At 36.1% G+C, this 12,869-nt stretch overlaps 1 protein-coding gene across 1 annotated transcript in view; it reads right to left on the reverse strand.

Moving 5' to 3' along the window:
* The window catches only part of LOC140739344 (PH and SEC7 domain-containing protein 2-like), a 168,120-nt gene that overhangs the window by 63,343 nt on the left and 91,908 nt on the right, over nucleotides 1-12,869 (reverse strand). Inside the window, exon 8 of the mRNA XM_073067559.1 lies at nucleotides 1,614-1,703. Coding sequence (XP_072923660.1) covers nucleotides 1,614-1,703 — 90 coding nt within the window. The remainder of the gene's footprint in view (nucleotides 1-1,613; nucleotides 1,704-12,869) is intronic.

Here is a 12,869-nt window from a genome sequence, read left to right on the forward strand (position 1 = left end):
CATGGCAATGAAGTTAATGACAGCTCCTTCAATTGTTTTTCCAAGCAGCAACGCCAACCTCCCCCACACAGTCCATCCACTACTTTACATCATTTATCTATCAATATTCTGTCAGTCACGCCTCATATGTAATATTGACATACTGCATAAAGCCTGTCCATTCAATTTTTAAGTTTAGCTAAAAATGAACTCCCTGTTTAAATGTGTAAATCAATATCGCATCCCTGTTATCATCGCAACTGAACTTAATATTAGCTCAAGGTTTAATTAAACTCTTTAAATTAAAATTCTGAATAGGTTTTCCATTTTCATTTTTTTAAATTCAGCTTCAATCATATGGTAAGCAACAAAATTATAAAATTCCTTGTTCAAAAAATATATGATAATGATGCCTATCTTAAGTGTAATGCAAGAATGAAATTGCAATCAACTATCAAAGCCACCATGGAAAATTTTTACAAGATAAATATATTTAGTAAGACAATTCTTTTGGCCAAGCAATATGAGCACTTAACTCAGCGATTGCTTGAAGAATGTGAAATTCAGCCTGCAACCTAACTGCTTCCAAAATATTTACTGTGCTGTACAATGCCAGTTCTTCAGCTTTCTAGACTCCTATTAACTTTTGTTTTCAACTTTGGCATTTTCAAATGTATATTTCAACCAGACTTAAGTTAGAGTCAGTTTTAAGTTTAAAATTAATGACAATTACAGCATAGTTTTAATAATAATAATTACATAATAACCTGTGCCTAAATATCAACAGGATAAAAGAGGTGGTTATTGACTTTAGAATGCACACCACTCACAACCCTCTTTACATCTGCAGCGGAGCAGTGGAAATTGCAAGCCTGGGAGGGCACATCTCATTGTCCCAGAACACATTCTACGTAATCAGGAATGCTCACCCGAGGAAGCTGAAAAGAGCTGGACCATGCACATCTATACTCACGTCATAACAAGCTGCGTCACTGCATGGTATGGAAACTGCACTACAGTGGACAAGAAGGATCTGTAATGGGTAGTCAAAACTGCCCAACACATCACCAGCATCAGCGTACGACCATTAAGGACATATAATCAGAAAGGTGCCAGAAAAAGGCCAGTAACATCATGAAGAATCCCACCCACCCTATTCATGGACTGTTAGTCCCACTCCTGTCAGGGAGGAGGGTACGTAGCATCCATGCTAGGACCACCAGACTTTAAAACTGTTCTTATACCAAACAGGCAACTGGGTCATGATTCCCCACCATTAAGTTCTCAGCAATGAATTATAATGCACTTGTAAACAACATTAAGGAGCGAATCACAGTGGGTGAGGCTAATTCTTCTAGTGAGGAAAAGTTTCAATCTCTACTGGAAACCCATAGTTCATAAATAATTGTTAAAAAGTGAACTCATTAAATACAGCAAGTCTTGCCATTCCATTGCACAGTACATTTTTTGCATCATTTCACAGTCGTTTTCTAACTTGGCATATCTTTCATTGCACTGTAGTAACACGAGTAATCAATCATTTTATATGGAACATGGGTGTCACAATATTTAGGTTCTTGAAAGTGCATATTGTTTGGTAATAACAATCACTATTTTATTCCTGTGAACAATACCTTCAATAAATCTTTTGGAAAATCCTTCCCATCATTAAGGCCATCCAGATTAGAAATAAACTGCTGACATGACATCTTTTTCCCAATATTCTGCAATATATAGACATAATAAAATTCACTTTAATTACATAAAACAATGAAACTAATATTTGAAACCAGCAAAATGAAAATTAAGATACTTTAAGGTAGACATTAAGCACAATAATGAAATGTATATTTTAAAACAAAAGCGCTTACAGTAAAATTAAAATCTATGCGATTACAAACCTCAAAACAAAAGGAAATAATTACCCTGGAGCTTGTGATTTATTACAAAAAAATAAAGGGATGAAAAGAACAAACTGGATTGGAATAAAAGTACTGTTTAATATGAAATTCCATCAACATGGCCTTAGAAAATTGCCTGAAGCATTATGAATAAAACTGGCTTATAATAGGACCAACTGCCTGAGAAAACACATTCCTATAGCTCTGGCAGCTAAGACATGGATGAGAACTATATAATCCTAGCAATGAAATAAGGAATGGAAACTCAAAGATGAAGCATTAGAAGCATGACTAAAGACAAAATTATAACACTAAAAGTAAAACCATTTATGAAAGGCTTTCAGTATAAAGGGAAATTTCGGATGAACTGATTCAATCATTGTAATTGTGCATGGATTCTAGACTGGATGGCAATAAGTAATAAAAAATAGACTGGTATTAAGGCAAAAAGCTACAGTTTAATTAGATAAATGAAAATTGCCATCAAAAGACTTCAGCGAATATGTCAGCGAATATATTGGCTCACTTCTCTCATTTTAGCTTTAGCTCATTTGAGCAGACATCAAGAATGAATAAAGAATATGTTTGACTTTCAGATAAATTCATGATGGAAATTATTAAAGTATAAGACAAAACTGCACTTTCAGAAAGCAAATGAAAACACAAGAAATATAGGATGTCATGAACATCAAATTCCAAGATAAGTAGAACATGTTGCTGAAGGTTTGTTAAGAAAGCATGAAGTAGAATAATAAACAGTGAATTCTCATTCAGGGACAATTAAATAAATGACCAGGGATCAACTTGGAAGACACTCTCATTAAATGGATACAAGCACAAAGCATACTTCCTTAAAATTGTCTACAGTATGAAGCTGAGTAAAATCATGAGATACTCCATGACAAATGGAAAATGTGATGTAGAAATAAATAGATCTTTAAAGAGGTTGAAAAATTCTTTATCCAAACTCCTGATCCAAAGCAGTTTATATAGAGACATTGAAAATAAAAGTAAAATTGGTACTTCAAAAATTATAAATGCTGTTTTGGACAGCTATATTCAGTTAAACATCACTGTAGAAAATATATTACAGTCATGAAAAAAACACAGAATTCAAACATTGAAAACGTGTCACAAGAGACAAGAGACTCCAAAAGTTCAGAGGAAGCTAAACACTCATCTAAGAGTAGCTTATAAAATTTTGGAAGTCTTGGAAGCTAGACTGGACTCCCCACTTGCCCCCCCACTGGGATCACTGCCCCTGCTCTACCCACATCTCCATCTTACCTGGGCCTATCTTGTAGACTGTCTGCACCCCAGATGGTAACAGCGCCTCAGCCAACGCACTATCTCTTATATTCAGTGTCATTTAAAATCTATTAAAATTTAAGTAAATAATATCATTAAATAAAAAACCTCTTAAAAATAAAGTCAATTAAAACATGAAGTTATTAACAAGATCATTAAAGTATAGCAAAATATACTTCTTCCTTTATTTCCTAAATGGGGACACCTCTTTTTCCCTTATTAGGGAGAGAGAGAGCCTGTGGTATGTTGAATTACTGGGTGAACGAGTAGTCTTTGGGGTACTGCAAGTCTGTGTCTTTGTTGATGCTTTGCTGCACACTTGAGTGCTTGATGGGGGGGAGTGCTGATGCTTTTTTTGCTGGTGGGGGAGGGGGGCATTGCTTTGTTGCTGCTTATGCATGGAAGGGGAGCTGGGGGGGGAGCTTTCAAGGTCTAACATTTAACTGCCATTCATTCTTTGGGGCACTCTTCTGGTTTCATGGATGTTTGCAAAGAAAAAGAATTTCAGGATGTATATTGTATACATTTCTCTGATATTAAGTGCACTTATTGAAATGTAAATATCTGTCCTACAATACAACCTGAAATCAATAGAGACCTGATTTCCTGCCTGTGGATTTGAGGGCAATGTCCCCATGTATTTTCAGAGAATCTCGTAATTCTGGGATCATACTGTAAGTAAACTTTAAGACTTTGTCCTTCTGAACAGTATTACTGTAGGGCAACATAATTGGTGGAAACGTATATAATTCACAACCACCAGCATTGAAATGGGGTTTCACTTTAAGAGGCTGGTCTAACTTGATGACGTAGTTACGTAAAGGGTATTTAGCGTGCTTTAGTGTTCAGATTTTGGATTAAATGTATTAGTTTTTCTTGAATATAAAATGCCTCACTTCATTTTATTTTCTCAGACCTACAGTATTATCAGCTGATGATTTGAAAATATGAAGTAGAAACATGAGATGAAAATTAGAAAAATATAGTATTTAATTCAAAAGGGTATTAAAATTTTGTGATCTATTAATGCAAATAAATAAACTTATAGAAGATCGAACCGTACAGCACTGCAGAGGTCACTGAGCCCATGAAGTAATGCCAATCACCGAGCTAAGGCATGAATTAGATAATCACTTCATAATGTTATTAGGAGGCTATGGATCGCTTACGATTGGGATGGCTGGCCAGGTAAGATTGAGCAGGCTGGGGTAAGCTTAAGATCACGAGAGCAAGAAATGGCTTGAGATCAGTTGAAGGACTGAGGTCGATAAGTTTCCGAACTTCAGTGCTTCTTTGTTCTGTCTGGTTGCTTTTCCACATCAGCTGGCAGTGGCCCAGCTCTGAAAGTAGGTCTTCCTGTTTAATACCTGGGCAGCATGGTAGCGTAGCACGTTGCGATTTGCTTTACAGCACCAGTGACCTGGACTCACTTCGTGTAGCTCTCTGTAAAGAGTTTGTACATTCTCCCTGTGATTGTGTGCATTTTGTCTGGGTGCTCCGTTATCCTCCCAAATTTCAAAGACATACTGACCACCTGGGTGTAATTGGGTGGTGTGAGCTCATTGAGCCAGAAGGGCTTGTTACCATGTTGTATCTTTAAATGACAATAAAAACCTTCTAGGGCAGGGGTTCCCAAGCTTTTTTACGCCATGGAGCCTTACCATTAATGGAGGGGTCCGAGGACACCAGGTCTAGAACCCCTGTTCTAGGGGATCCTGGTACCATATGCCAAACAACATCAATTGTTAACTGTCTGACAATTGACATTTAATATATCTAGGGAAAGCTAGATGTCTCAGCAGAAGCTCTGCTGCATCAAAGGGAGCAACGAATAATGAATATTTAGGCACCTATGCTATCTCACCAATCTTTCAAAGAAAACATCCTGTGTAGTGTTCACTGTTATGAGAGCTTCAGAAGATCTAGCCCATTATACCGTATCTTGTTCATAACACTACTCATGAAATAAGGACTGCACAACATGAAGAATGCTTTAGATAATCAGAGCAGTTGCACTCAGAATATGCATGTAAAAATGATTCTATCAACCTCTTCTATAAGAGCGGAACCATGAGTTGACAAGGACCAACTTGAACAGCTCTTCTCAAAGTCCAAGTAAAGGCTTGTGTTAAGCTCCAAAGATTTTCGCTGGTGCTGTTCAAATGTAGAAGATTGTTTCAAATTGCCTTTTGTACAACCCTTGAGGGATACTGGTGGCCAACAATGCCATTTGAAATCAGTACTACAGCACATAACATTACAGTTGAGGTTGAATCTGATGCTTGAAGGACTTAGTGGAACAGAGATTATAGAAGATGCAATGTTTTATCATTGGACAAGGGCAGAATGTGCAGAGGTAGAGATGGACTGTGACCTTACTAAGTAACAGCCAGCTCTTTAAAAAAGGATGGAAATTGTGTACCAACTAGCCCGATACTGAGTGGAAGGGATAGGCTACAGTCCTAGGTCACAGTTAAAATATGGGACAAGACATCTAGCACTAAGAAGAGAAATTTCTTCACTGAACTGTTGGTAAATCTGTGAGAATCTCTACCGGTAAAGGCGGTGGAGGTCAAGGAGGAGATATATTTTTAGATACAGAAGACACAAAAGAAATATGATACAGAGTATGAGTCATGATCTTATTGACCAGTGCTACATTTGTGAGAGGCCAAAGAAGTACATAATTCTATTTATTTCTATGAAAAAAAGATGGGAACCTTTTTGAGCTGATAGAGAGAAAAGCATATAGTGTAAATTAAAAAGAGGCTCCATTCACGTGATCTCCTCAGAATGGCTCAAACCAAAACCAGCAAAACTGAAGGCAGATTGATAGCAATCCCTAATTGGCAGATTTAGCCTTAGTCCTAGAATCTGTCAACTAGTTAAGGAAATTCCTGCCCCAACTGAGACAGGTGCAGTACCTGAAAGGAACACTGACAAGCAAAGACCAACATGTGGTCACACAGAGCTCCAGTAACAGAAAATAATACTTATATTAAAAATAGGCGCCTGAGAAAAGGGTTTTGGAGTAGCTATGAAGCAAAATGGCAGATAAATAGCATATGTACATAAAGGTATGGCTGACACTGAGACATGACATTTCAGCTGAGAAGAGCCCACCAGGCCAGATTACATTGATGGATGCCAAATGCACCTCTGACAGAACTGGGAATGAGCTACAGTGCATAGCAGTCCATTTGATACTTCTGCATCTACACACTGGTGCATTGGTTTAGGACTTGCTGCTGATCAGATATGGGTGCATCTGACATGTTGAACTATCCTCACAGCTGCCCTTGTGTCCAAGGCCATTCTACAATTATCTAAGCTGGTAGCCTGGATGCACTTCCTATTTGGCTCCCTAGCTTTACGTCAGCAATATCTAGTATGGTGCCATGAATTTATTTGTGTCTTCACTAAATAGGTATGTGAGGGTAAATGAGTTTCTATATTATTTTAATTAATGCTTAACTAAATCATTACCCTGAATTGTTTTAATGTCTGATGTTAACTTTAAAAATATTTTCTGATTCTTTAATTATGTAACTTTTTTCCATTGTTTAAAGCTTTTGCTTGCACATGATGTGTTGGATAAACACTGAACACAGATAGCAACAGTTCTCATGTTTAACATTGTCTGCCAGATAATGAGATACCACATAAAATATTAATAGATAAACCCATGCACATACAAGTGCGCGCGCACACACACACAAACACACATGCACGCACGCACACGTGCACTTTGGTGCAAATGAGTTAGCTAAGTTTGTGATTAAGTGGGAATTCATTTGCACAATACTGTCAACTGTATTATCCAGAACTCAATGGAAAAACAGCTAAATTATTTTGAGATAGGCAAAAATAAATTGATACAATACATATCTTTGGGAATATAAAAAATAAACCTCAATGCCTGTGTTCACTTCTACTCCAGCTTAGAAACTGATAAACCTCTGACCAGGACAAAACTGCCAATGCTTTCAAGATGGTGAAGCCAATGTTCATAATAAAGAAAAGCTGACATAAGAAGAAAAAGAAAGAAAATCAAGCTTTCTGGTATAAAAGGACAGCTAAGTAGATGCCATTTCTTGAGGTAAGAACTCGAAAACAACACCAGCAAAAAAATGGCAGAAAGCTATAGTCACCAGACTGTTATCACAACCTAGATCTCATGAGGTGAAAGCTGAGAAAGGTGTTATATAGTAGAGGCACAGGAAGACTGCAGAAGTGCTTTGGGAATCTGAGGTGTCAATAACCTAACAGGATGCAATGTAACTACAAGGCAGAAGAATATCATAGCCAAAGAGGGAAAAATGAATGGCAGCCAAATAAGACCAGATTTGGGGGAATTGTTCACCAATGGATACACAGTACCTATAAAAAGTATTCACCCCACCACCCCCCCCCCAAAAGTCTGCATGTTTTATTGTTTTACAACATTGAATTACAATGAATTTAATTTGGCTTTTTTGACACTGATCAACTGAAAAAGACTCTTTCATGTCAAAGTCAAAACAGATCCCTACGAAGTGATCGACATTAATTACAGATATAAAATACAAAATATTTGATTGCATAAGTATTCACCCCCTTTCATATGGTGCACCAAATCGTCACTGGTGCAGCCAATTGGTTTAGAAGTTACATAATTAGTTAAAAGGGGATCTGTTTTTGGAGACTTGTGTACGTTCAAGGTGTTTCAATTGTTTGTAGTAAAATGCACCTGTATCTGGTGGGTTCAACTGCTGGTGAGTCAGTATCCTGGCAAAAATTATGCCATGAAGACAAAAGAACATTCCAAGCAACTTCGCAAAATGGATATTGAAAAGCACAAGTCAGGAGATGGAAAGAAGAAATTTTCTAAGTCTCTGAATATCCTTTACAGTAGAGTTAAGTCAATCATCAAGAAATGGAAAGAATATGGCACCACTGTAAATTTGCCTATAGCAGGCCGTCCTCAAAAACTGAGTGACCGTGCAAGAATTGCACTAGCGAGGAAGGCCACCAACAGGCCTATGACAACTCTGAAGGAATTACAAATTCAGTGGCTGAGATGGGAGAGACTGCACATACAACAACTGTTGCTCAGAAGCTTCACCAGTCGCAGCTTCATGGGAGAGTGGCAAAGAAAAATCCACTGTTGAAAAACACTCACATGAAATCTCAGCTAGAGTTTGCCAGAAGGCATGTGGGAGACTCCGAAGTCAACTGGAATCAAAATTGTGCTCTTTGGCCATCAGACTAAACACTATGTTTAGTGTAAGCTAAACACCGCACATCATCAAAAATACACCATCCCTACCATGAAGCACTGTGGTGACTGCATCATGTTGTGGGGGTGCTTCACTGCAGCAGGCCTTGGAAGGCTTGTGAAGGTAGAGGGTAAAATGAATGTAGCAAAATACAGGGAAATCCTGGAGGAAAACCTGATGCAGTCTGCAAGAGAACTTTGACTTTGGAGAAGATTTGTTTTCCAGAAGAATATGACCTCAAGCATAAAGCCAAAGCTACACAGGAATGGCTTAAAAACAAATAAGTTAACATCCTGGAGTGGCCAAATCAGAGCCCAGACATCAATCTGATTGAGAATTTGTGGCTGGACTTGAAAAGTGCTGTTCACTCACAATCCCCGTGCTGTCTTTACTGTGCTTGAGCAGTTTTGCAAAGAAAAATTACAGTGTCCAGATGTGCAAAGCTGACAGAGATCTATCCACACAGTCTCAAGGCTGTAATTGCTGCCAAAGGTGCATCTATTAAACACTGACTTGAAGGGGGTAAATACTTATGCAATCAATTATTGTGTTTTATATTTATAATTATTTTAGATCATTTGGTAGAGATCTGTTTTCACTTTGACATGAATGGATCATTTTCTGTTCATCAGTGTCACAAAAGCCAGATTACATCCACTATGATTTAATGTTGTATAACAATATAACAATAAAAACATGAAATACTTCCAAGGGGGGTGAACACCTTTTATAGGCACTGTATATTGCAGACTTTGTGCAGAGTAAACATGATTATGTATTATTTGATTAGAAACATGCTAAAGTTGTATATTGAAAACACAGCAGTTTTTGTTAAGAAGTAGTTTAAATAAATAAGATTACTAACAAAAATAAATTCATTAGGGTTTCCAGGAATTCTGGATGTATGGACTGTATTGTATTGAATGTTGAAATCAGGATCATCTTAAACAAAAATAAAAGGGATGATAAAAAGATATACACTATATCACCAAAATACAACTGTTGGAAATAATCAAGCAATTCCAGATCAGAATGCCATGGTGGAGAACATCTTGGACACTTGTGAATAACTGGACTCACTGTGAACTCATGGAATATGGTAAAGATTACTTCTTTAAATAAAGATTAGCTTGTAGGACAGTGTAACACACTACCTAGCACGAGACTCAAATCCCTCTGTCGCACAGCAATTCTTCAGTCATACAATCGCTTGTGTGAAATCTCATTTCCTATTTTCACTAGTGAAGACTGGAGAAAACTAGAGATTACTACTGTGAAAGATCCACTTTACACCTCCCTTAAAATTTACCTGCAAGCACATAATCCTTCTTTTCTGCCAACATTTCGAGCCATTCACCATCCTTAAATTAAATTTTTTTCAATTGTTTGTGATTCTATCATCGGGGGGGCAATGCACCATCAGAGAGAGTTGACAACTTAAGGAACACCTGTCTGTCTCCTAAATATTGAATCCCTATCGTTATAATATTTCAGATCTTCTGCATAAACAATCAATAATTACAAAGAATGTTAAATGATTATGTATTTCTTCATTCTGCATAGATATTGGTGATATACAGATATATTAAGATAATTGGAGAGGACATTTATAAAATTCATAAAATACCATCTTCCAATGGATGCAATTATCCCAATTACATGAATTTTTAGAGCTATAAAGTTAATGCAGTTCGGATGAAATAATCCTCTGGACTTGCCTCATGGCTTATTGTCATCATTACGTGTGACAAAGTAACATAACACACTCACATCTCATAAGAATGTTTGTTATTTTCCCCACTAGTAAATAATTGCAATAAATATATAAAACAAACTTCTTCAAGTGTCAATCCTCAACCTTACAGCCAGGAATTTTATGTGACACTGGATAAAAGTTACAGTGAAAAAACAAGGGAACTAGGATGGCTATAGAAGATAACAGAAAAAATATTAAAAGCAAATGTCAGCATGTGACATTTAAGTTTTTTAACTTAAGTTTAAAGAATTGGAAAAATAAATATCTTCTATAAAGACAGTTAATCAAAGTATGTATAAAATATTAATTTATAAAGTTGCACTCAGAGGAAAATTAATGAATGCCAGTTAGAATGTACCATGCAAAGGAATGACAATGAATAATAGTGGGAATGAAACAAGAAAAATCAACTTATCTACACATGTCTTGAAATGTTAAATATTTTATGGCTATTTAAGTGGAAATGATACACAAAACATACAATGACAAAAATGTATAATTTCTGCCAATATATCATAAATATTTCTATGACTCATGGATTAAGTACGAGAGCAAATGCATTCACACAGATCGAGATGTTCCAACAATCCCCAGTAAACATCTCAATTGTGCAAGCAAAAGACTTGCATAAAAGTAACAGTTATTACTATCAAAATTTTCTACATATAAGAAGCAATCATAAATGATTGAAGTAATGTTGATCCTTTAGACATTTAACTTAAGGTATTTTCAAAGTATCTTTAATTATGTTCGAGATCATTATACAATATTTGATATTAATATGACTCTTAAAACCAGAAATGTTAAGTAAATATTAAAATTCCCATTTTGCTTTCAACATGTCTAACATTACCAAGCCTTACTTATGCTCCATTTTTAGTTACTTATTTACTATTCCTCTGTGCACTTGCTCTTCCCCACTGCTGAGTTACATCAGAGTCAATGTAATTAGCCTGGATAGGTTTCTGAATGCCTGTGTGATTGACTTAAGCTTGCATTTCCAAACCAATGGCCAGAACGAAAACTTAATTATGCTGTTAATTAATAAAAATGCATTTACTATCAAGCTACTTTGTCATAGATTAGGAGTCTGCTTTTACATTTTCAATTAAATTAAATGGGATGAAATTTAGAAGATGAATGTTCATGAGATGGAGAGCGATGGAAGACTGCATTAACTTCAAAGATCATGCACTAAGCAGAACTACACTTACCACCTGAGAGGGGTAAATACACCAAATATGGGATCCAGGCCCAGGCAGGAAATCAGAAAGGAAACAAAAGCAAATGAAAAGGTTAGTACCTAACATGCAGCTGGTGGAATGTCCTCTAATGGAGGTTACCAACTCTAGTGGAAGCATTGAGGGAATTTATTGCAATTAAAATAAATTAGGGAAATAAAGGCAAAGTGTCTAACAAGTACAACCTTTCCCTTTTGCCTGGCATTAATAATTAAGGGCAGAAAAACATGAGGAACACTCAAATGATTTCAGGACTTTTGGTACAGGTATTCACATTTATTATCTTGAGTGCAATTTGAACTCACCTAATAGACATTAGCGGTTCTCCTAAGGGGAAGTTTATTTCAAACGTTAATCACTCATTAAAAGAAATACATTTAATGTAATGAAGCAAATTTAAATGGATGTCCTTTGGAGCTAATGATACAACACATCTTAAACTAATATTCTTAGCTCACTTTAACTATATATCACATATAATTAAATCCACTGTCACATTACCCTTACTTTCAATATTCATATTTCTCCAATGCTTCCTCATATTTTATCTCCGTTACTCCTAAGATTATTTCAAATACACTTTCCTATATTTTCAAGCAAGGTTACAGTGTCCCAGGCCAAGCTCAACCAATGTTTTATAACGTACTTGTCTGTAATGACTAAGGTTTCTAATATTTTATTTAGTTATTGTCTGGACACTGAAAGCTACAAGTTATTTCGAAGTGCTATTTAAAGTTTCTGGTGTTTATTGCATTTCTGTCATGATATATGTTATTGGCATCTTCTCCATTAAAATAATATGTTTTGTCTCACAATTAAATTACATGCTCCACCATCCTCAGGATGAAGTTCTTTTTGTTATTTTTGCCATAGTAAATTCCTGCATCTCTTTGTGATTCCAATATATTTTTTAAATCTACTTTTTCATTATCACAAACTCATTCAAAGTATGTATCCACCCAATTTATTTACACAGATTAAGTTTCTTCATTGTTTTTAGGTTTAGTGCTCTAGACAACCGGTCTATGAGCGGCTTAATTAGTTTATATTATTTGCTTTGGATATTTAAATTTACTTTGAAAAGTTTCCCCTCAGTAAAATGACCAGCTTTATTTCCTTCTCTTCACTCTCACCCATACAATATGAAAGTTCAGATGGTGCCACCTAACTTCTAACTTATCTATTGAAGAGCTGCCAATTTTCTGTTTGATGGAAAATATGCAGTTGCTGTTCAGTTTTGGATGACTGTGCCCACGACACTTCAAAATTCCTTCCTTGTCCCTTCAGTATCTACAGTTCTACCATGGTCTTATCTTCATAACCAACATCAGTCGTGAAGAAATACTGGAGCGTATGAAGAGTTCTGAATTATAGGTATCACTTGATTAGTTACAAAATAGAAATCACAATGCAAGTTGTTGTACAT

Source organism: Hemitrygon akajei, chromosome 15 (genome assembly GCF_048418815.1).
Source record: "Hemitrygon akajei chromosome 15, sHemAka1.3, whole genome shotgun sequence".
In the NCBI taxonomy this organism is placed as follows: Eukaryota; Metazoa; Chordata; class Chondrichthyes; order Myliobatiformes; family Dasyatidae; genus Hemitrygon; species Hemitrygon akajei.